Raw genomic sequence first — 24,171 nt, forward strand, 5'->3', positions numbered from 1 at the left:
TTTTGAACATTACCCCAGACTTCAATTTTCCTCTCCTTTACTGCTTCTCTCCACGTCCCCTCTCCCTCCCACATATACTCCATGTGTTTAACCCACCCTTAAAAACTTTCATCACTTCCCTCCCTATTGTTTTGTGAGTCCTCCTCTGAGGTCTCCGTGCCTGCACAACACCTTCTGAAGCCTGTCTGTGTGGAGTGTAGCCCCTGCATGCTGTTTGGGCTCTCCTTGCCGTCCCCACGAGTGGATGTGCTGCCAGGGCTGATCAGGAATTTCATAACGACCTTTCTACCCAGCTCATGAGTGCTTTGCTGGTGCCACCAGGAGCTAAAGGCAGATGGGCTCTCACACGCTGCTGGGGCTTCTGCTCAAGTTAGCAGAGCACAGCGTCACAGAAGGGATGAGGCTGATCCTAGACCAGACAGCCTGGTCTCGAGATTATCTGCTCCACCTCTCTGCTGAAGCAGGGTCACCTAGAGCTGCTTGCCCAGGACTGTGTTGAGTTGGGTTTTGAACAGCTTCACAGATGGAAGCTCCACAACCTCTCTGGGCAACCTGTGCCAGCGCTCAGTTACCCACTCAGTAAAAAGGTGTTTTCTCAGGTTTAGAGGGAGTTGTCTGTATTGTGCCCATTGCCTCCTGACTTGTCACTGGGCAGCGCCGAGCAGACCCTGGCTTCATCTTCTTTACAACCCCTATCAGCTATTTATATACATTGATTAGATTGCCCCTCAGCCTTCTTGAGGCTGAAGTGTCCCAGCTCGCACCAGTCCCTTGATGATCTTTGTGTCCCTTCACTGGTGTCACTCCAATAAGTCCACGTCTTCCTCGTACTAGGGAGCTAGAATATCACAGAAGAAAAAGGACAGTTGTCTGGCTAAGGACATTGACTGCCATCTTGTAGACCTAAATTAACCACCATTTATCAGCCCAAAGTTGATAAGTGATAAACCCAAAGTGATAAATTTTGGCTTTAATCTCACTTTGTTTCACTGTTTTAGCTAAAAAGCAGACGTAACAACACTGTCTACTATTAGTGAGTTGCTGGATGAAGAAACATTTTTGCCAGTGCCCATGCTAAGGTCTCAAGTGCTTTTCTGAGAGCAGCAGGTAAAATTACCTGTGATCCCTCATAAGCTTTAGGGTAAATGGAAGCCAGGCTTTAGGGAAAAGGCTCATTTCCACTTGCTCTGCACACCTGCAGCCATGCCATTGACAGTAGTGGAAGTCTCCAGTGACTTGCTAAGATGCATACATCTCAGCTGTACGTGGTGTGTACAGCTACGCTGCAGACACATGACGTCACTTTGCATCAAATATGAAGAAATATTGAACAGATGACTTAACAGAGAGGCCAGGATCCCATGGAAGAAAGTACCAAAGCCTACGATGTGTGCCACAATGCAGGTGCATATTGGGAGAAGGATGAAGGTAGTGGAAAGTAGTTTTTTAATCATGCCAACGCCTTTTGGGGATCACCAAAACAGATCACTTACGTTGCGGTAAATAATGAGTGACATGAAGCCAACTCTGTAGGAAAGTTCTCAGCTCCACCCTTGGAACAATCTAATGAGCTGAGGTTGAACAAGGCAATGCCAGAGCTGTAAGCAAGATGTGTGTCCTGGCCTAGCACTCCAGTAACGTGGCTATTCGTTGCCTGGCACTGTTTCCCCGAGGCAATGTACCGTGCTGTGCAGATAAACCAAGAGCGAGCTGAGATAGTCTCATGCCACATTGGTGTCACACATGTGAGTATGTCCTTTAAGCTGCGCTTGTGGTGCAGGCGGGTCATCCAGGCTCACCAGTCAGTTCCAGGAGGATTCTGCCCAAAAAACAGCTTTAAGAATTATTTTACTGTTCATACAATTTTTGTGGTCTGCCAGATGAAAGGTGTGGGTTGTAAAAAATGTCTTCTCTGTATAGCATTTGTTCACTGTATGCATGCCATTTTCCTGGCTGTTATGCTGCGTCCTGATTACTGTACGGTCACTTGCAATCTCTGAAATAAGAGGAAATTATCTGAAAATTATGCTTAGGTGAAGAAGCACTCGGGGAAATAATAGAAACAAATCCAGTGAACAGCACAATGAAAAGTGTTGTATTTTTCTGCTGTAGTTTATATGTTAATAGTTTGCTTCTGTGAATGCAATTAAAATCCATATCAATTTTTAATTTATTTCATCATAGGCTGAGTACTTCTACGAGTTCCTGTCTTTGCGCTCTTTGGATAAAGGCATAATGGCTGATCCAACTGTAAATATCCCTCTGCTTGGAACAGTTCCTCATAAAGCATCAGGTTTGTGCTGTTGATATTATGAATTGCGTTCCTGTAAAAAATATTCCACGGCCAGTAAAGTCTAAATATTTTATTATGAGTTGCAGTTCTGAAGTTTATTGCTGAAGAAATGCTTGCCACGGTGCTTGACACTGAACAGTTTGTGAGAGCCTTGCCTGACTGCAGCAGCAGATTTGTCTGAGCCAAGTCACATACAGCTTTTATGTGTAGATAAATCAGCAGAAACTTGTGCAAAATTGTTGCATAAAATTCCTGTGCATGAATATTATTGCTTAAATTGTGCAACTTTATAAAAACAAAATCTTTGATCGCTATAGGGAATGGTTATCAAATTATTCTGTTTCTCAGAGGCTGCAGTTTATGGACGTTTTACTTTCAGTTGGGGTCAGCTGTTGTGATCAGGCGTTCAGCTCAGACACAAGTTCTCATTTAGGATATCGTCATTTACCACTTTTCCCTTAGTTGTGCATTCTTAGTCCTTCGCTGGGGCTGATAGCTCCACAGCAGAGGCTGAGCCCCAGCCAACATGAGTGCCCCAGAAGCACCTCGGTGCATAGTGAGCCGGGTGGAATAAAAAAGCTTTCCATCAGAGGTTATTGAATCCTCTTTGCTCTGAAGGGGATGAATAACAGACTACGTGATCTGTTCCAGGGCTAATACGTGATAGTCTCTTGCAGAAAGGGAGAAATGTACACTTGGTGATATAGTAGTGACTTAAGTGGTGTAAGTAGTGACTTAGAGATGGTGGTTTCATGATCAGCCTTAGCCAACCTAAGACCAAGTGGGATAAAATGGGAAGGAAATGAGAAATGGAACAGGAGGGTGGGACTGCAAGTGGAGCACCGATACACAGGTTTACATCTATGACCAATCTTTCTTTCTCTTCTCTTTTTCAATGTATAAATTCAGAAAGTTTGTGTTTGATATCCTCCATTTTCGGCTTGTAGTAGAATGGCATTGAAGTAATGTTGCAGCACAGCTTTTAGCTGTGGCACCTGGAATTTAACGTTAATAATTGGTCTCTCCATTCAGTGTGGATTGAATGAGTGGTATTGGAAATGGATTTGGGTGAAGAGTGCTGTAATATTTGTACCATAATTGCTGCAATTTAATTGCTTGCAAGCCCGATAAATTGTCAAGTAAAGACATTTTAAAATAACTAAAAAGCCACAAAGGCAAAGTTCTTGTTAAGCATTTATTTCCATCTCCATACAAAGCAGGTGAGATATGTGGGAAGCTCTGCACTCGGCATCTTCTAATAAAAGCTAGTTTCGCCTTTTATTTTTAACTATCTAGAAAGGCTGGACCAAAATGACCCCCTTCTGGCTGTGTTTAGGAAAACATAATCTACAAGTGCAGGGAGGCCGGAGATGAGGTCTCATCGTTCCAGCAGAAGGTCTGTTAACCATCATGATGGGAGGTCTGATTAAAGCCAAAAAGGACTTACCCTGTTTGCAGCACTGGTGCCTCCGTTCCAGGACTAATACGGGCATGTCCATGGTGTTTCCTTACGTGGATCATGTGCAGCGCACCACCGCACTTAGTATATATAAGCTGTATTTAAATCCTGTTTGGCATTATAGTGAGTCCGGTGTTTAACAGCGGCTGATAATGAGTACACGTACAGTATTTGAAGCATGTAGACTATTTAGCAGTGAGCTACTAGCATGATGGTGGGTTTTTTACATTGCCTGCTAGCTGGCCAAAATTATCTAAGTAGCCTTAAGTGAATACATGCTATAAAAGTAGTGAATGTTTGCTACTTTGTAGTTATAATTTATATGTTCATAAAACAGTTCTGACAAACCTAGTCTAGTTTGCCTGGATCTATTGCATTACCAAATAATTTTTTTACATATATGCATGTCAGAAGAAATTCAATCACAAGCTCGTATTTAGTAACAAAACAACAGTAGCAAGTTATTTCTTGAAAAAACGTTTTAGCTCAAAAGATTACACTGAAGACAAGTAAGGAGGAATAAAAGAGGAAAGACAGCTGTATTTAACATGAGAGTGGGAAACAAGAATGAGGATTAACTGTTAGATATCTTACTCAAAGGTAGTTTAATGCAGTGGTCTTGTCAAAATCAGTGGACTTTTAAAAGTTTTTGCGGATATTTGCCTACCACCAATAAAGCATAAGGATGGCTTTATTGCTTTGGGTCCTGCTTAGCCTGTATTTTGTCTTATGGCCAACAGTGGCCATAAGAAGACCTCTGGAAGAGCAAAAGGAGGGCAAGCATAGGTGATACTTCTGTTTACCCTCCAGCTCTGACTAGCTTCAGGTTGGAGGATTTCCTGAGTCTTAGGAGATTTATCATTTTTATAACCCCACATGGGTTACAGATCTCTCTCTCCAGTACTCATCCATCCAGGCTCTCTTTGAGTCCATATTATCTTCTTGTATCTCCAATTGCTTTGGCAAGGAGTTCACTGCCATTGCATCAAGATCCCGTCCTGTTGTTTCGAGTCGGGCTGCGACAACTTCGTCTGATGGGAACTAGTCCTAATTTTTCTCTTTGCCAGGCAGAAAAGTCACAACCTCCTCAATTACTCCTCATTGGATGCAACCTTGTTGTCCTTCTCTCAACTTTCTCTAATCCAGTATATCCTTAATGAGATGAGGCATCAAATTCTCCTCACATTTAAATCAGATTTAAACCACTTAGGTTCCTTAGACTCATTTGGAAATCCCGTTTCCAAATCCCAGGACTGCTACCCGATTCAGTGCTCACAACACAGGTATTGTTACAACTGGACACGTGGTAAGATGTTAAGAAGGCTGGAGAAGATGCATTTAAGTGAGAGCTTAAAGAGCTAAGACCATTCAGCTTGTCCAAAAGAAGATGTTTGAGAAAAGCGTGGGTACCTGTCGGATGAGAAGAGTCTGGCTGCTCATTTCACAGGGTAAAACCTACCAAGATCTGGTGGTTCAAACTGAGGTCAGCAAGTTCAAAATGAAGTCAGGCATTGTTGGTAGTGCCAGTGATTAACGTCTTGAACATCACACTGAGGAAAGTAAACCCAGCTATTGGTCTGTGCCCAGAAGGAATGTAGTGGCCTGTGACTGAGAAGGAGCTGGCCCCATAAGCAACCTGAGATGGCCCCTCCTGTCCCTGTCTGCACCAGCCAGCGCAGCGCTGTGCCGGTGCCACCGGCGCAGGCTGGCATGCCTGGGCTGCTGACACAGCACTGCCTTGTGTGGGTCACACAGTCCCCAGCCCACTGGCCAGGCTCAGGACACCTCCTCTCCCTGCCCACTGCTGGTGTTGACACATCAAAATGTACGTGCTGAGCAACCAAAGGTGCTGAAACTCTCTCCAGGCTCGGTTGGAGAAACAGGTGCCTTCTCCGGGTGCAACAGCACCCCGGCTCACCCTGCCACGTTGATAGAGAGGGACAGTGGGCTGCAGGGCTCTGCATGGACTTCCACTGGGGCTGGTAGTTCAGAGATGTCCCTGAAGCAATCCCACACCTGAGACGGTAGGTGGCTCTGGGTGGTGGCTTTTGTGCATTAGACAAGTGGGTAAAGCATTTGCCTGCGGTGGTGAAGGCCTGTGCAAATGCACAGGAGCTACTCTCATCCTGCCTCTGCTGGAGGCAGTTCCGTGAACCTTGTTTTCCTGAACAGAAGGAAAAGGCATTGGCTTCCAGGCAAAAGGGATTAGACCTGCATTCTCCACATCCCAGGAGAGCTTTCTAATTGCCAGCTAAAATTCATTTGGATATAAATCACTAGGTTTCCTTAGGTTCCTTTTCAAATTAGTTAAATTTTCCTCACTCCGGCTGGAGCCCTCTGCTCTGCAGCCCTGGGAGCAAGCACTCCAGCGGATGCAGAAGCATAAATGTGCAAAAGAGGCAATTCTGTGGCTGATGGGATGATGGCTAGCTGTGTAAAGCCCTGAGCCGTGATACCCTCTCCTTGTTTTTAGCCAGCGATGGGCAAATGTAAATTGCATCTCCAATTTGGGAAGCAGGGTCCAGACCTGAGGTTTGCCCTGGCGCAGCCCTGCTCAGTGCTTCGGGAGCCCACGGCAGCTCATGGCTGTGGTTCTGGATGAAAAGGACTTTTGCTCTGTGCTTTTTGACTGTAGTGCTGTCGCTGCATGCTTAGCACCGTTCAAACAGGCATAAAAAAGCAGGGATTTGGGCAGAGTTTAGGGACTTTATTTCATGTCTGAACCACCACAGAGCTCAGCCAGGATCCAGGTGCTTGTTGCTCATAGGAAGGCCCTTTACTTCATTTCCGTGTGCCTAGGAGTTCGGACATATAGAGAGTTCAAAAATTCAGGTGCTTCCAGGGTGGGGAGTGCTGGAATAAGGGGTTTCTGACCTGCCCGCCTCGGACTTTAGCCCTAAGAGATGCATGCCTGGTCTTTGCCTTAGGCATTCAAACCCACAGCCAGATCTCAGGGGAAATCAGGAGTTTGCCACCGATTCAGTGAAGTCTAGATATGACCATTGTGCCACCATTAAATATCTGCCATATCTTCCCGTAGCAATTTGCTCAGCGAAGCGACACACATCTGAATACAAGCACCGATTTCCTGCAGTCGTGCTGTAAGAAGGTTACTACAGTTTAAGACGTTCACTGCATTAAAACTGCATTTAATCCACTGTAAGAATTTCCTTCTTGCCACACGGTTACATGGTTTTTGTAATGGTCTTTTAAAAGATTGGTGTAAAAGTGCTTGAACAGTGAAATTGCTTTATAACGAAAGCTGCAACAGACCTTTCCGTCTGTAGGACTTACCAGAAGCTGAATGTGTTTCAGCAATAAATTATTCTGTATTATACCAAGGCAACAAATAACAAAAATGGCCCAATTATGACTTGCATAATATTTTATAACAAGCAATTTAAAATAAACCAAATGTAGGGCTGTTAGCTCAATATTCAATTCTGAAATCTCAGGCCAGCTTCAGAAGAAATGAATAAACAATTTCTGTTAGCTGGATCTAACTTATAAAGCGGTTAGGAAGAGCCAATTTTGAAGAAAAGAGATAAAATCGTTTCATCTGAAGATTATTTAAGTTCACTTGTGACAATCACAGAGGAGCATTCCATAGCTCTGAGGTATCGGGCTTGCTTCCTCATTGAAATACTCCAGATTTACTGGCCTTAATTATTTACTTGAACTCTTTGTAGTTCAAAAGTGTTTGAATATTTTTCCTGGAAAGAGAGTCTCCAAATGTCACTACACTTAACAAGTTCTGTCAGAGTGACGTGTCTCTGTCTTCATTTTAAATATTTGTACCCATGATCTTATTTATCAGGTGTACCATCTTGCCAGCATTATGGAGTAAGTTTTGATTAAATCAGTATCTCATTTAAGTGTTCATAGCAATATCCAAACCAGCAAAACATACCTAAAGTAACTTTTCTTTCCAAAATGTGTAAGGTGTTTTTGCAGAAGGCGTATGAGGGCCTGCAAAATTTACACACAGAAGTGATCAACCCAGCTTTGAAAATTAAACGTAGGCTTCCAGCTTGTTTTGGTGTGTCCTTAGATACGTCCACATGAATAATCGCCTCATCTAGAAGCACAAGTATGTTTGTGTAAAGATCATTGTCTGTGCTGCAGGCTGTTGGGGTTATGTCAGGAAACGAGCACAGGCTCATCTGTGCTGCTGTACTTCCAGTCCTGGAGCCGCCTATGAATAAGGTGATCTATGTATCTCTGTGTTGCAGGTTTTCATCAATGGCATTACTCTAAGGCTTAAATATAAATATTACATACATATTTTAGTATTTCAATGTATGATTTATATGTATATAGATATATACGCATGTAAATACCAATATTATTATTACTATTCTCCTTTAAGTTGTTCAGGTTGGATTTCCTTGCCTTGGAAAACAAGATGGGGTCGCCGCATTTGAAGTGAATGTGATCATAATGAATTCAGAAGGCAATATTATTCTCCAGACCCCACAGAACGCCATCTTCTTTAAAACCTGTCAGCAAGGTAACGTTAAAGAGAGGACATGCTGAAGTACTGTTAGACCTGGTCACCTAACTTTCTGATGTTTCATTCAGGATAGTGACTAGAGAAGACGGAAGTGAAGTGGTCACACAATGTGTAGCAATGGTGGTGAATGCCAGGCTCTTCTGGCTCTGTCTGTGGATCTGCTGTATATTTACCACATGCTTACTAACCTTTTTCTTACTGTCATCTACTGCTCCCTTAGCAGACTGGTTTGGAGCTATTTCTCCTCCTGTTCATAGCTCATCACATCAAGGACATTAATAGAAATGTATCATACGGGAAGCACCTGTTAGCAAATTATGTGAGGTGCTTGGAGGAGAGCTAGTCCCATGAAAACAAGCTGAGGCTAACATTTCCAGAAATGGCACATAATTTGGAGAACTGAAATTCTGGGATCTGCAGTGGGGACACTGTCTTAAATTAATACTGGTTGGAGCCTTAGTTCAACGGTTGCTTAAATCTCAACTTGCACATCCAAACCAAATGTGAAAATCCTAAATCAGAACATTTTTGCGTAACATTTTACCTTCTGCAGAGCTCAGATGGCAACCTCTTGGTTTTGGATACAGGTAACGTGGTGGAAGCTGGTCCTCAATACTTGCGGTCATCAAGCAATACACAGGATCCACTGGTAAAAGAAGGGCAGCATGAAGTTATTGCGGTGATTACTTGGAAAGGAGGGAATCTGTTTAATCAACCAGTCTACAAGGCATAAACACTATGTAATAAGACTTTCTGGATTAATTTGATATGCTACATGCAACTATAATTATCACTTTGAACTGAGGCTGTGGATATTGAAAAATCAGTATCTCAGATAAGGCAGTTATCCCATGTTGTGTGCAATAGTATCAAATTAAGCCATGACAGGACTGATGTACAAAGAGAGAGTTTTTTATTCTTTGCCTATTAGATCTTCATTCCCATCCCCACACTTTCTTCTCTGCACTCTTTTCTCTGAGCTAATAGGTGGTGGTGGGGCTTCAGAGATCAAGCAGCAGGAGCCGGAGCTGTTTATTCTTTGAAACCTCACTACACCTAAATAGCAAAGCTGCTTGTCTCCTTTGAAGCCTTGCTGCTGCCAATTAGCCCAGGGAACGTGGAGGAGGGGGAGAAGTGGGCAGAGAAACAGGAAGGAAAATGGGGGCTTAGTGGAAGTAAAATCAATCAGATCTCGTGTACCAAGTTGGGTGTCTGATGTAAATACAACACAGAACATTTGCTATCTTTTTTATTTTCAGTTCAGTTCAAAGATGCTGAAATTAATAAACTTTGGAAATAGCGTTGGGGTAATCTAATAGAGAAAGCAGAGTTACAGGTCTGTATTGTGGAAAAATGTGGCTTAAACACAGCTCCAAACTCAGTTTAGTAGTAGCACTCATCCACGTTATTGTTTCTGTGCTATTAGTCATCGTTACTGTTGTTACTGTTTTGATATGAGATGTAACATTTAACAATTTAGCAGTATTGCATCATATGGCCTCTCAGGAAAGCTGGGGGTGATTATTGTCCCGGTACTTTGTGCCTGGAGCCAGCTGAGAGAGGCAAGGAAGATTTCCCAAACTCTAGAGCTGGGCAGAGGAGATATTTTCTCACCTCATCTCTTCCAGCTTGTACTGGGATAACTCCCACTCTTGCCCTCTCTCCGGTGAGGTGGACACCACAGTGTCTTGGGACAGATGCTGAGGAAGATGAGAATGTCCTTACTGGTTGATGTTAGAGTAAGGGTGAGCTTCCGTCCTCTGGAACATGTTGTTCATGGCAAGGAGCTCCGATTCCTCCTGCTGGGGCCCTGGTCACTGTTTCCAGTCATTCATGGCCATCCAGAAAGTCCCCCACCAGAGGAAGTGAAGGGAGCGAGGGAGCAATTTTGTGGGAGAGGAGAGGCTTTCTTGTGGCTAAGAGGTGGCCACATGAAAAATTATGTTTTCCTGTTTTTCTGTTTGAAATGGTGTGTATTTAAGTGTACATTTTCTGTAATGAATAGCAGCTCTGCATTTGGGTACAAAGCGAGAAACATTTCCAGAAAGAGTCCTAGAGTACAGTGTTGGAACACAGTAAGACCAAAAAGCATTTACTGCTATTGCTAATGCTGCAAACAGCTTTACTTGCAAAGCAACAATTTTTGATTCATGTATCTATGGCCTTGGATAGAAGAGCATTTTAAAATTACATCTTTCGTCCTCCCTCCTTCCTGTTTGTTTGTCAGTTGTACACAATATCCAGCCACCTGCCCAAGTACATCATATATTCTTTCCTTTTGTTTAATCTCGGAGTTGCCCTTCATATTCCACTGAGTAGAGAGTGCAGCAGAACACTGAGCATACTTACAGCAGCCATCATGTCCTGTGGCTCTAATCAGCTGTTAGATAAATTTTAAAAAACAAAAGTTTATTTGTGTATGAGCCTAATTAACAGATATGCCATCTGCCTCAAATATTAGGAGAAGGGAGAATCATTCCATTTTTTTGAGTCCAGGTTTATGTTTTCCTCTGTGTGAATAGGAGATACAGTTTAAAGAATCTCTGTGGGCTGCAAAAATGTCTCAGGCAACCTGGCCCATTTGGGTTTATAGACAGCCTGCTTCTCCTTGCCAATTTAAACAATGCACCTTAAAGGTTCAAACTGCTTCAGTTTGAACTCAGGTATTATTCAGTTGGGAATCGGTGTGAATTCCTGGTATATCTTTACAGCCCAGGTATGGCGGGTGCCAGCACTTCCTGATGAGGCAATGGAAAAGAGGTAAGGATGCTGTTGGCAGGTGTTGGCAGTCGCATATGTTTACAGCACTGTTATACTAAAGGAAAATAAAAAGACATGATGCCAACGTTACAGCCATTTGCTGTCTAACAGGTGGCCTTTGAGTTTGGGTTAAGACATATTGGTCTACCTCAGAGTTTTTGAACCTTGTCACTTGGAGTGTCATCCAGCGTAGCATCAAGATGAGAAGGTCATGCCTACTCTGCTAAAGCTGCCCTGAGGCCCTGGTGCCACTGATCCCAAGTGATGTTCACTTTTTCTAATGGGAGTAGGCAGCCTCTCCTGCCTGTCGTCTTCTCTGTGAGAGATCCAGGAAGGTATTTTTGATCCATTGTTTTTCTAGCCAGCAGTCTTGTTTTCATGGGGTTCTATAGGGTTCAATTTGTTTTGCCTCTTGTTTGATGGACTCTGGTGTTTTGAGGATGGTGATGGTACAGAGAGGTATTTTTCATCCCTGCATAATGCAACCAGTGTTGCCAAATGCTTTAACCAGTGTTTGATTGGTAGTTGAGGTGTGCATGAGTTGGATGATGATATAGGACCACTGTGCAGGAGTGCTTTCATCTTCCCTTCTGACCTTCTTTCGTCTAGCCTTGAAGCTGACTCTGTCATTTGAATACAGATTTCATCACTTTGTCACCTCAGGAGTAAAAGATGTAGTTATTAATTCAATGCAAGTTGCAGCGCAGTCTAATTAAGGCTGAAGAAATTGAAACTGGTCCTGCATATTAAGGGCAGGTCTAACCAGCAATGCAAGTCCAGCATTGGCTTCCTGCTTGTTTCCACACAGAGGAGAAAGTGCTGGATTGTGCAGAGCATCCACGTTGCTCATGCACTTGCAGAAGAGCAGAGCAATGGAAATGCACGATCTGTCATCAAGTACATCGTCCATTTGTATAAATGCGTGATGAAACCTCTATTTGTAGACTAACAAAAAATAAACTCATTTCTCTTGAGGAGGTCTTAGCTGAACTTCCACTCCTGTCAGCATATGCCTGTCTGTCAGCAAATATTTTTACTGTTGTGTCAAAGAAATATATTGATCCTACCAAAAGTTGGCTGACAGTTGAAGTATGTAGTACCCAATTAAGATTGTTGTTATATTTTATGAAGCGGAGTGTCCAGGAGGATGCAGAAATGGAGGTTTTTGCAACGAAAGACATGTCTGTGAATGTCCAGATGGATTTTACGGGCCTCACTGTGAGAAAGGTAATTTTAAAAAAATCTACTCAAATGTCTTCTTTACCATAATCTCAACAAAACTGCAGCTACTGCACCGTAGCTTCTCCTAAAAGAATGGCCTATTCCAAAGATTTCATATATTTTGAGTCCACACATGTAAGAGAATTAATGTCATCATCCGTGATCAACATGAACTGCTTACAAGAAAGATGTTTTCTCTCTAAGAGATTGCTTTTAACAAAAACTGACACAATAGTTAAGTGATCCTTAATCACAGGGAATCCATCTGGCAAAAAGATTAAATAAAATTCTTCTACTAATGGGAAACAAAGTACGGGACTTTTGTTGTTCAGCATTTGTTTATTTGGAGATAAGATCTAATTTGGAGGCAGGCTGACAACCAAGATGTGGAAGATGAAGGAAAGAGTCTCCTTTTCCTTTCCATTAGTGATTAAGAGCCCCAAACGACATTTCCAGGAGTGAGGGACCAAGAAATTGAGTGACTTGGCAACAGAATTAGCTCTTCCTCCTGTCTCTTCCTTCACCTCCCCCAGTGGCAGACCCTCCCGGGGGTGACTTGAGATGGAGCAAACCATCCCCATGGGCATCCTATTCCAATGGCATCCTTCACAGAGCTCCCAGATGCTCTGGCTACATCCAAAATACTAAGTCCAAAGGATGAGTTCTCTGGCCTGGAGGCCAACTGGGATGGTGCAGTTTGCATGCATATGTTTAATAAACTCTCTCACCTTCCAAAAAAACCACCCTCCAAACTCCCTGCTGGGAGGAGCCCATGGCCTCTGCTCGCCAAGGGGCTGTGCCCACGAGGGTTTGCTGGTTGGCCAGGGACAAAGCCATACCAGGAATGGCACCAACTATTTCACAAGATGGATGATCCTGTGCCCCTGCTTGGCCCCATTCCTGGGTGCTGTTTAACTCACTAGTACGGCCCCAGCCTCACTCCGTGTACCAGTTGTGGGTAACCACGGAACGAAACATTGCCACCTGATGTGCCTCCCTGGAAGAGCCTAGTGGGGGTGGCCACAACTTCAGAGAAGGCTTGGGAGAGCAGACGAGCTCTGGAGAGGGTTCACAGGGAGTGTGCATAACAGTTTGGCCACCAAACCAGGCCATGTGACAGTCTCCCCTAGCCTAAATTAGGTATCCATGATTATGCTTGGGTATGCAGAGGGAGAAGGGAGGGTTCAATGTAAAGCCGTCCTGGGAACCCCACTGAATTGCTGACACCTCTGAGCGCAGCCCCCAACGAGGCGGTCCTGTCTGCAGAGCTGAGTCACCAGCTGCAGCACCAGGGTCTAGTTATAGAGAGAAGGGGACTTCAGATATCCAGAGGGTGTAGGTGGGCACTTTGCTCTTCCCAGTTTGGAATTAAATGGTACAAGAGGCAATTTCTGCTTGCATAGAGAATTTGAACATATGTAAGCGGATTTGAACATAATTGAATCTTCACTTTTTTAGTAAAGCTATATACAAATTGCCAGATACAAACCAGAGATGTAATTGATTTAACCCACTTACAAAGATGCTTTACAAAAATGAGTCGTTACATTCAGTAGAAGGAAAAGTAGCTTAAGGGGGCAATGTGCTGTGTACTAAAATAGACAATTGCTATCACACCGGTGATGTTTTTTCTGTTCCTCCTGCTCCTCAGCGCTGTGTGCTCCTCGCTGCATGAACGGTGGGCTCTGCATTACACCTGGCCTCTGCATCTGCCCCCCGGGGTTCTACGGCATCAACTGCGACAAAGGTAACCACCATCTAACTCCACCCCAGGCTCCATATCCATCAACATCTCTTTATTCCCCTGTGTTAGTTTCCTTCTAGGACCGGATTTTGGAAAGTCAGGCAAGTGATGAATTAAGTAAGTTTTAAAACACGTCGTTTTGTGATTTCTCAAATAGATGCTTTGGCACAACCTGGGAGCTGCTGGAAGTGCTTTCACAGCTGGATGTGCCGGCATCCATATACACTAGCTCAGTGAAGGGTAATTTAGGTAATCTCTTTAGTTGATCCATTGAAAGCTGTGCGACCTGCCACTAAATTCACTTATATTTCTGGCCTGGGAAAAACAGTCATCACTATTTGAACTCTAGTTTCATGGAGTAAAATTAGTTTTACTAATTAGTTAGTCCATTAATTTGCTGCATCTGGACACATGAATAAATATGTGCTGTGTTCATTTTCGTTGCATTGAGGCACAGGAAGGATAAAAAGGAAGAATCAGTTGTTTAGAACAGTAATTTGGAACAGTCCATGCTACCATGTATTAAAAAACAAGTAGTTTCCTGTAGAACTATAACTGGCCTGCTCATGGCAGAGAAGATTACAGAACATCATGTTGCATTTACTGTTGCAGAACTGTATGAAGTAATGACAAAATGCAAAAGTTCCTTGTGGACTTACCAGCAAAATAATGGGAACCTCCCTAGGCCTTTAGGTATGCTTGCACAAATGGTTGTGGTCAAAGTCCTTCTGACTTGTATCTAGTCCTTGACGAGACCTTTACTGTATTTAAAAACTGTTTCCAAAATGCACTTTAATGAAATTCTCCCAATGTCTTGAAAGATAGTGAATTGTAAGATTAATGTGAATCCCAGCGGTTTGGCAAAAAGTCATGTCTAATACAATGTAAGTAATTTGGCAGGTGAGACACAGCATTTGCGTCTGTGTCACCACACAGCAAAAACTTACAAGTGTTTCTTTCTAGTTAAACCTCAAATATCCCAAGGCACTAATTAAGAAGCGTTAATGAAGTGTCCTCTCGTAGAAGTTACTCCCAGTCCTAGGTTGTGCTCCTTTTATCAGACACTGGCAGTTTCACTAGCGATAGCGACTTGGTCCTTCAACGGGCTTTATATGTGAGGTTTGATAAAGATGTAACACGATCTGTCCTCGGGGATCTCATTGCTGTATTGTTCACTTGTCTCTTTCTATATTGACTTGTGTGCGTGCCCATGTAAAACAATCTGTAGGAAAAAAAAGCCCCACGTTTCAGTCTTCCTTTCTAAACCAGATGAAAAGATGTTAATGCAACTTTTTTAAACCTACTCCATGCTTATTTATGATGAGCAGCAGAAAACATTACAGCCAAGTCGGACTGAGCTCATATTAGTGACTTAGTTCATTCCTATTTTGTTTCAGCAAACTGTACAACAACCTGTTTCAACGGAGGAACGTGTTTCTACCTGGGAAAATGCATCTGTCCTTCGGGCTATGAAGGAGACCAATGCGAAATTAGTGAGTATCATCTCCCTGTGCTTGCTTTCGCTAACATCGACTCATTCTAGTGCCAGTGTCTGAAGGATGAAGCGCCCCCTGCTTCTGCTGGGCTCACAGCGAGGGTCCCACAGGGCAGGTTGGGGCCCTCGGAGTCAGATGCCGCATGACTCCAAACGCGTTTCTTACTGATAAATTTGACACCTTGCTAGGCCATCTCATCCCATACCTTGTTTTGTTTTTACTAGTTACTGGGCTTGGTAACAACCCTCAAGCCATAAGTATGCAAGCAATGCCCTGCGGCAGACAGATGTGCTGCTGTGCCAAGCCCATGTGGAGCCGCTATTTTCAAACATTAATGGCAATTCACATTTGGGCACAGCAGATTAGGTTTGAGCCGCACCTTTGAAAGGGCTGCTATAATCTGGGAATGGAAGGGTTTTGGGGCAAAGGGAAGACTGAACCGTAAGAGCTGGGAGCTTTCACTTCACGTAATAAGTTGCATTCACATGGCGACTTGAAAATCCGTGTCGCAAACATCAAAAGACTTGCCATTTTCGGAAGTTTAGCATCAAAGAGATTCAAAATATTTTAGCTCATGGCTGATCTAAGTGTGCTGTGTAAAGCTGGGGGCGGAGATACGGCCAGGCTGGAACAGACCTGGGAGGTCATCTGTCAAGTATTTGATCTCACTAAAAGAAGAGTTTTCTCACAGCTCTGTTAAATTGGATTAATTCTATAGTTCCCCACACTTGAATAGAGTATGAGCATTTCGGTTTTGAGAACATACACCCAGGCTGTTCTTTCTGGGCTTAGAGCTTCTAAGAGGACACTGTGCAAGGAGCTTCCCCTGCTGTAAATAATCTCACTGACGTTCCCCAGCGCCTTCACAGGAGCATGGAGATCTCCATTTGGCCTGGGGTACGTAAGAGCTGATTTCTTAATATTCATCACTAGAGACAGGCTCCTCTCATGTTTATGAAATCTGTATCATCAAATACTTTGGAAACACATGGAAATAAACTCCAATGCGCTGTCAGTCAGTACAGGACAATAAATGAATTACTGTGCAAAGGAAGAACATAGATACCATAAGACCTGGGTTTTGCTCAGTATTTATGTTTAGATAAACAGTAGATGTATGTAAATGTTTCACCATATTTCTATACATTACAAGGCATTTTGCAACTCCTTTTACCTAATCAAAACTGGAGCCAAAAGGAAGCTTTATTGTTATTAAATTAATAAAGATTAGATGTCAGCAAGAACAACAGTGTGGGTTTCCACTGAATTTACCTTTGCTTACATCAAATTCAAATTTTACAGTCTGACAGAATCTCATTTCTTTCGTCAGTCCCCAAGAAGTCAACTGCTGATACTTCTCAGATAATGAATAAGGCTTGGTTCAAAGTTTGAGAAGCATGTATTTTATGTCAATGGTGGTTTTTTGAAGACAATTCTTAGAACTGGTATTACAACACGTATAATTAAGGGTGCTGCACTTAACTGGCCTGTCCCAGGGGCTCTTAAGCTCATTGTTGTCTACTGCGGGTTGGGATAGGTACAACTGACTTTGGCTTCTTGCAAAGGCTTACCTGTGCAACTCAAGTTAAATTAATTAAAGCACTTGCATTAAACTAGTTTCTGTACAAAGGAAAGGAAAAAAAAATCAGCTAAGAGCTAAACTGGGATCATGTTGATGGGAGCAAGGAAAGCTATGCACTTGCCTTGGCTTTTGTGAAGCTGGGACAGTAATTGTTAGACCATGATTGATGGCTGCTACCACCTCTGGGCACAGCACCAGTGCCAGCACAACAGTGGAAGACTGCAAGAAATGCTAGACAAGGCTTAGAAACACCAGAGGAGAAACACAACTCAGTCTGATTTCTTAGATCCAGGGCCAGCTACATTCAGTCATGGGGGTCTTGAAATAACAAGGGGAGAAAACCTTTCGGCAGGCAGAAAACCATCTTCTGAAAATGGCAAAGTTGGTTTTTTGGGGTTTTTTTTAATATTGCTCAAAGATATTGAGTGGTTGTCTAATAGTTGAATCACTCTCTAAGACTCCTGGGAAATGTACTGGATCCAGTCTACTACACTAACAAGCCTTCACAGTCTTCCAGATTTTTTCTAGCTATAGTTATGCATTGTCTCTAATTAGTGTTTCGGTTTGAGTCCAGAGAGTTTTGCTTTGTTTTGGATTCCTCCCCCACTTGTCTGTTTTGTTGCTTTTCCCATTTCTTAGTCAATACTAGAGAGAGTTATTACTCTTTCCTTCATTCTGTGGAAATATCTTAGTCCAAAGTTAATTGAGCTGTTTTGAGCCAAACACTTGCCTAATGCAACTCAGTCGAAGTTGGTATCACACCCCTTGACCCATATTCTCCAGATCTACTTCAAGAACGAGGAAAATTCCTGGATTTCCTTAGCATTGCTCTTTTGGGTTGTTAATTACTTGGGATCCAAATGCTTGCAAATTAGAATACCTAAAGGTTCCCCCTCCAGAGTCTCCTGTGGGGAAATTGTGCTTTTGCAGAAACTCTCCTTAGCACGTTTATTGCGTTGTTTGGTTATGAAGCTTATTTCAGGGCTATTAAAATAATTATGCACATTAGGAACAAATGTTTCTTTTATATTGACAATACACACATGCATGGCAGAAGCCTGCCGGCATTGAGAGCTGAGCAAGCACTACCTGGGGTACTGAGGTCCCAGGGGGGCAGGTCATGAGATGAGTGCATGTGCCAAGGTTTTCAGCACAGCAAGCCAGTGTTGATGCTTAAATTATCATGTGCAAGTCTCAGTTAACATCCTTTTTTTAAAAAAAAAGGTAAGGAAAAGAAGCAGTTTGCTGCTCCAGGTTCTAGTTTTTGATTGCTCACAGATTCAGGTAAATATTAGTGCTAAATCTAGGAAGGGCTTTTTTCATCTTTTCTGAAGAATCTAGAAAACGTTTTGGGATTGGAAAAGATGAAAAAAGGTTTTGGATGACAGTGAGAAAAGCTGCACTAATACATATGGCCACTGAGGAGGCAAGAGGCTGAGGGTGTAGTTCCTGATGGCCCAAGAGTGTCCAGGGATGTGGCAGTGAGTGTCCCTTGGCCTGGGGGTGACCTAGCTCATGGGCACTGTGCTCACCCTTCCTAGACATGAGTGAAGATTTAATTAATTCAATAATGCAGATTATAAGAAGGGATTGACAGTCTGGTGATGGGAGACTTGATGTTAAGTTTGAGGAAGGCCCTTGGTGTGAGTCAGGCCCAGCAGAAACTCGAGTGTGGATCTCCTCCACCAACACGGACATCCTCCCTCTCAGGCGAGCCAGGGCCAAACAGCGGTGTCAGACCCAGCCTCTTCCTTTGGCAAAGTGTGAATGTGAGGGAAAGCAATTTCCGGACCAAAAGCCTTGAAAAATGTCTGCCAGTTCTAATTTCTGTTAGCAAAGACGCTCTGTTCTTTGCAAACAGGAAAGAAGGGCGTGATTTTTTGGTGCGCCTTTAGTTTCTGAGCTGTGGTGTGGAAGAGCCCTCATTGCACCACCCACAGCATTGTGGTGCTCCACAGCCACAAGCTGATGGTCCCAGACAATCGAGTTTTTGCCTGCAAGGAGCTGCCATACCTGCTGGTTCCTGAGCATCCTGTTGCTTAAAATCTCTCTTGGACACCAACATGTTTTCTTCTGCTTGTGCTCCCTGGGTATGGATCCCACTCTTTGCAAACACGGAGTCTGGACACTGCTGCCTCCCCAACAAAGAGTGAGGAGAGCAGGAGGCAATACTGACCGGTGGCACAGGGGACTCTGCGGAGCCCGAGTGGCACAAATCCAGGCAAGAGCTGCACAGACACATGGGCTTTGGCCACATCAAACTATTGTCATGTTTTCAAAGCAGGAGAATGCATATAAGCTGGAAGCACAGACCTGTAGCAGAGTCTTCCTGATGGATCATAGAATCATAGAATCTTCATGGTTGGAAAGGACCTTTGAGATCATCGAGTCCAACCATACACACACAAAGAAACAACCTACAATCTCTGTCACTAGAGCAAGCCCTGAAGTGCCAAATCTACACATTTCTTAAACACCTCCAGGGATGGTGACTCAACCACCTCCCTGGGCAGGCTGTTCCAGTGCCTGACCACTCTTTCAGTAAAGTAATTCTTTCTAATATCTAATCTAATCCTCCCCTGCCCCAACTTCAGACCATTTCCTCTGGTCCTGTCATTGTTCACCTGGGAGAAGAGGCCAACACCCACCTCTCTCCAACCTCCTTTCAGGTAGTTGTAGAGGGCAATGAGGTCTCCCCTCAGCCTCCTCTTCTCCAAGCTAAACATGCCCAGCTCCCTCAGCCTCTCCTCATATGACCTGGTCTCCAGACGCCTCACCAGCTTGGTAGCTCTCCTCTGGACACGCTCCAGCACTTCCATGTCCCTCTTGTACAGAGGGGCCCAGAACGGAACACAGCACTCGAGGTGAGGCCTCACCAGTGCCGAGTACAGAGGCACCATCATCCCTGCTCCTGCTGGCCACGCTATTCCTGATACAAGCCAGAATGTTGTTGGCCTTCTTGGCCACCTGGGCACACTGCTGGCTCCTGTTAAGCTGGCCGTCCACCAGCACACCCAGGTCCTTTTCTGCTGGGCAGCTTTCCAGCCCCTCTTCCCCAAGCCTGTAGCATTGCTTGGGGTTGTTGTGACCGAAATGCAGGACCCGGCACTTGGCCTTATTAAACCTCATACAGTTGGCCTTGGCCCATCGATTCGGCCTGTCCAGGTCCCTCTATAGAGCCTTCCTGCCCTCAAGCAGATCAACACTCCCACCTAGTTTGGTGTCATCTGCAAACTTACTGAGGGTGCACTCAATCCCCTCATCCAGATCGTTGATAAAGATATTAAACAAAACTGATCCATAGTGCACACTCTTACATCAGCATCTGAGGAGGTTTTGGGGCACAAGGCAGGCTTCTCAGACACTTGTCTGTGGTAGGTGCAGGGGACTGAGACCATTGTTTTTGACTTATAGGTAAATGCCATCAGCCCTGTCGAAATGGAGGCAAATGTACCGGTAAGAATAAATGCAAGTGCTCCAAAGGCTACCAGGGAGACCTGTGTTCAAAGCGTAAGTACCAGAGAGCCACTCCGTCAGTCCTTGTTGAAGGAGCATCAGGCTGGCTGTACAGTATCTTTCTACATAATGTCATCACTAATTGTTTGTTGTCAAAGTATTTCAGATTAATTTACTTTCTGGACGTACAGCATACATCAGACTTAAGGGAATTATGAGAACAAAAACGTTTTTTTCACAAAAGCCTCCCCACAGTCTCTTCTGTAGTCTGAATTTCTATGAAACAGCAATGTTTCGGCTCAGTAATAGCAGTTTAGTAATAGAGAAATGCTTAATAAAATGTCCATGCATTGAAACATTAAAATCCAATGGGAGAACTTGTGAGAGGGATGCTGGGGGCTTCCCTCCTTCTCCCACCAATTCTGGTGTACGCTCAGCTCTGCTGTTCTGCCTGCTTCTCTCTGCCAGAGACTGAGCCAGACCTTGCAGGGGAACTGGGGGGGTGAGATGTTCTGGGGCTCTGCACACGCTCAATGCAAAGTCACAGATTTACTGTGAGAGCCCCCGCCCATGCCAGGACCAACCCATGTTGAGGAGCAACAGCAGGGAAAGAAAATATGCAAATATTTGCAAATATGCAACTCTGCCTCTGGATGAAATGTCAAGAGGTCAGGCGTATGCCCTCACTTTCTTACAGCTGTCTGCGAACCCGGCTGTGGCCTCTACGGCACCTGCACTGAGCCCAACAAATGCCAGTGCAAAGAAGGCTGGCACGGGAGACACTGCAATAAAAGTAAGTGATAAACAAACCCCGAGAGCTCTAATCGGGGTCTTACACATCTGATGTTATACAGAAATGACCGCTTCAAGAGCCTTTCCAGCATCATTAACGATACCGCACTCCATTTTTTCTAATCTTTAATCCAAATAATAAAATGAAGATTTTCAAGACTCCGTAACTTTACCTACTTAAAAAAACCTCAGAATCATTTAAAAGTGTTTTACCAAGATCACCCTTGTATTAGAAATTCCAGAATCTTGTATTAACCAGATTTCTAGATGACCTCATGTGTCTTCCACCCATGGTTTGTGAGGGATTTAAACTCCTTCAGTACTCCTCAGTAATGTCAGCTGGCTTTAAAATGTTGTGTAGGCATTTTTAGAAATAAAACTCTGTCAGGCTTTAAAGCTGATTGATTAAAACTTAGAAAAAATGAAATGTCCTTCAGAAACTTTGGGGAAAACTTGAAGAGTTACACAAGATTATGCTTCCTGACTTCAGCATTTTCTCCTCCCCTTCCCCACCCATCCTCCACAGACCACAAAAGGTATTGTCCCAAAGCAAAGTCAAAGTCCTTAAAATTGATTTCTGTTGTGCTTATTGACCCATTTGACACCCAGTGAGGCAACTGATCATTTCACTGGATTTAGAGTAGCACGATAAAATTATGTGAAAGGCAATTGAGTATATCCAGTAAGAACTTCGGATTTAATTTTATATTTCATGTGCAATGCTGCTGTAGCAGCAGACCTTCAAGAGACATTCTGTGCCTTTTTTCATGAAGTATTAATGTTTATCTTAAACACTGTTAGCTAATGATTCACATTTAATGTTTTAAGTATCAATAATAATAAAAAAGTTAAAAACACTTGCAGCTATAAAATCCACGAATTAGCCATAAGAAACATGAATCTTACATTGCAGCATCAACTGAATAATCATTTTTATTAAATGCTGGTGATGCCTGTGATTTGTATCACATTAAAATGTGTTAGAATAAATATAGTTGTTTCATTAAAAAATCAGTATTATCTAACTAAAATGGATTATGCTGTGAAAATTAGGTTTGGGGGGTCCACTTTTCTGCTGTTGCCTAGTGGACCTGTATATAAGTATTAAGTATTTATGTCATTCCCTGAAGGAGAAATACCATTAATATAAGTTATGGTTAGAAAAAATGTATCTTCTTGTAATACGCTTCTCATAAAGAACTGAGATAGCAAGTGAAAAAAATATGTACTATGGATGAAGATCCCCAAAGAAGTAATTACCAGTACAACAAAACCAAAACTCGTGACTGCCGTGTTATGAGGAATCAATAGCCACACTTCATTGTCAGCTCCGAGGTTTTCCATCTTCAATTACTTGACATTTGGGTACAGTCCCACTGTGTTTAACACTGCAAAAGTCTCTTTGTATTCAGCAAAGAAACTGAGAACAGGCCGTTTGGGTAAAATTCACCCCCATTTTAAGTGCCAATGTAGGGCTTAAATTGCTCATGCAAGTCTTCGTGCACTGCAATTCACTCTTTTCAGCTAAAACCAAACATCTCCTGATCTTGGGAGGAGATTTATAGTTAATTTAAGAGGCTTGCTCCATACTCCATCAAATGAATGGCTCTGTGGTAAAGCTGTTTTCTTAAAAAGAAGTGGATAAAAAAAATTGAACGTGGTACTCAGGTTTTCAAAGTAATTTCCATGAGCTTTAAGTAATGAGATGGGTAAGTGAAACTATAAATAATTACAACATAATACTTGGGATTCCGTTTTTATTGTTTGTTTTCATTTTCCACAACAAAGCAGCTCTGCTAAGCCTGTTTCAGACTGCTTTTTTTCCCCCTGTAGGTGTTTATTGTCGATGCTGTTCTTTCTCCTTGCATTCAGCCATAAACTGAAGCCAAGCTCAGGTAGCTGGCGCAGATTGTCCCAGGGGGGATTCTTACGCCCCTCTTTAGAGCCCGTCGCCGGCAGATCAGTGTGACTGTCACCCACTGACGTGGACTGTGCATGTGTGAACCCAGGGCTGAGTGACAGCCTGGGCACGCTGATGGTCCCCTGGGCTCCCTGGCGAGGCGAGAGCATCTCTACATCTGGCAGCACCTCGTCCATCCCGGGGGGCGCAGAGAGGGGCGAGCACTTGCGTAAGGCAAAGTAGCAAAATCCTTTGTTTGAACTGGGGGGGGGGAGTGTTTCCACTTGAAATATTAGCGGTGGATCACAATCCTGCTTCTGTGGTTTCTTTTCTCTTGAACTGGATAATTTTCCAGGGTACGGAGCCAGCGGTCTGAGCGCCCTGAGGCCAGCAGGCAGCAAGCACAGGCAGCACACGCCTTCGCCGAAAAAGGCCGAGGAGAGGCATGTTCCACCCGAATCCAATTATATCTGGTGAACTCCAACATCTGAAACGGTTCGAGTTACACAAAGTTCATAGCCTTCATTAACCTCTCATGGATTGAATGTTAAAACGCTGTTCATTACAGTTAAGATTACCGGCTGGAATTTTATTAGCTTCATTATAAACCACTGAGCTGATATTTACTATTCCTTTTAAGTTTTATAAATACTTCTATAGCATGATTATATAGGCTTCTTCTTTCAGTGCTTTCGATGGTGTTTTGTACTATACTTCAGTTATGTTTAAACTTCCTTTTTTGATTATATAACTGCAAATATTTTCCAAAAATTAAGTAACAATATTCAAGCAGAAAGCTTCATAGATGCTAACCTGAATCATTTCAATGACTACAGATTTAATTTGCCTAAGACAAAAGAAAGGTGCTTTTTACATTTTTGCTATTGTGTATTTAGACTTTTCCCTAAGAAAAATAAATAAAATAAATAAGTTACCTAATTTAAAAACTGAATAA

At 43.2% G+C, this 24,171-nt stretch overlaps 1 protein-coding gene across 1 annotated transcript in view; it reads left to right on the forward strand.

Annotated features, from left to right (window-relative positions):
• WIF1 (WNT inhibitory factor 1) overlaps window positions 1–23,693 on the forward strand; it is a 46,819-nt gene extending 23,126 nt beyond the window's left edge. Inside the window, exons 3-10 of the mRNA XM_054181355.1 lie at window positions 2,185–2,293; window positions 8,122–8,262; window positions 12,157–12,252; window positions 13,898–13,993; window positions 15,388–15,483; window positions 20,483–20,578; window positions 21,222–21,317; window positions 23,572–23,693. Coding sequence (XP_054037330.1) covers window positions 2,185–2,293; window positions 8,122–8,262; window positions 12,157–12,252; window positions 13,898–13,993; window positions 15,388–15,483; window positions 20,483–20,578; window positions 21,222–21,317; window positions 23,572–23,693 — 852 coding nt within the window. The remainder of the gene's footprint in view (window positions 1–2,184; window positions 2,294–8,121; window positions 8,263–12,156; window positions 12,253–13,897; window positions 13,994–15,387; window positions 15,484–20,482; window positions 20,579–21,221; window positions 21,318–23,571) is intronic.
• The last annotated feature ends 478 nt before the right edge of the window (window positions 23,694–24,171 follow it).

The sequence above is a fragment of the Rissa tridactyla genome, chromosome 1 (assembly GCF_028500815.1).
Source record: "Rissa tridactyla isolate bRisTri1 chromosome 1, bRisTri1.patW.cur.20221130, whole genome shotgun sequence".
In the NCBI taxonomy this organism is placed as follows: Eukaryota; Metazoa; Chordata; class Aves; order Charadriiformes; family Laridae; genus Rissa; species Rissa tridactyla.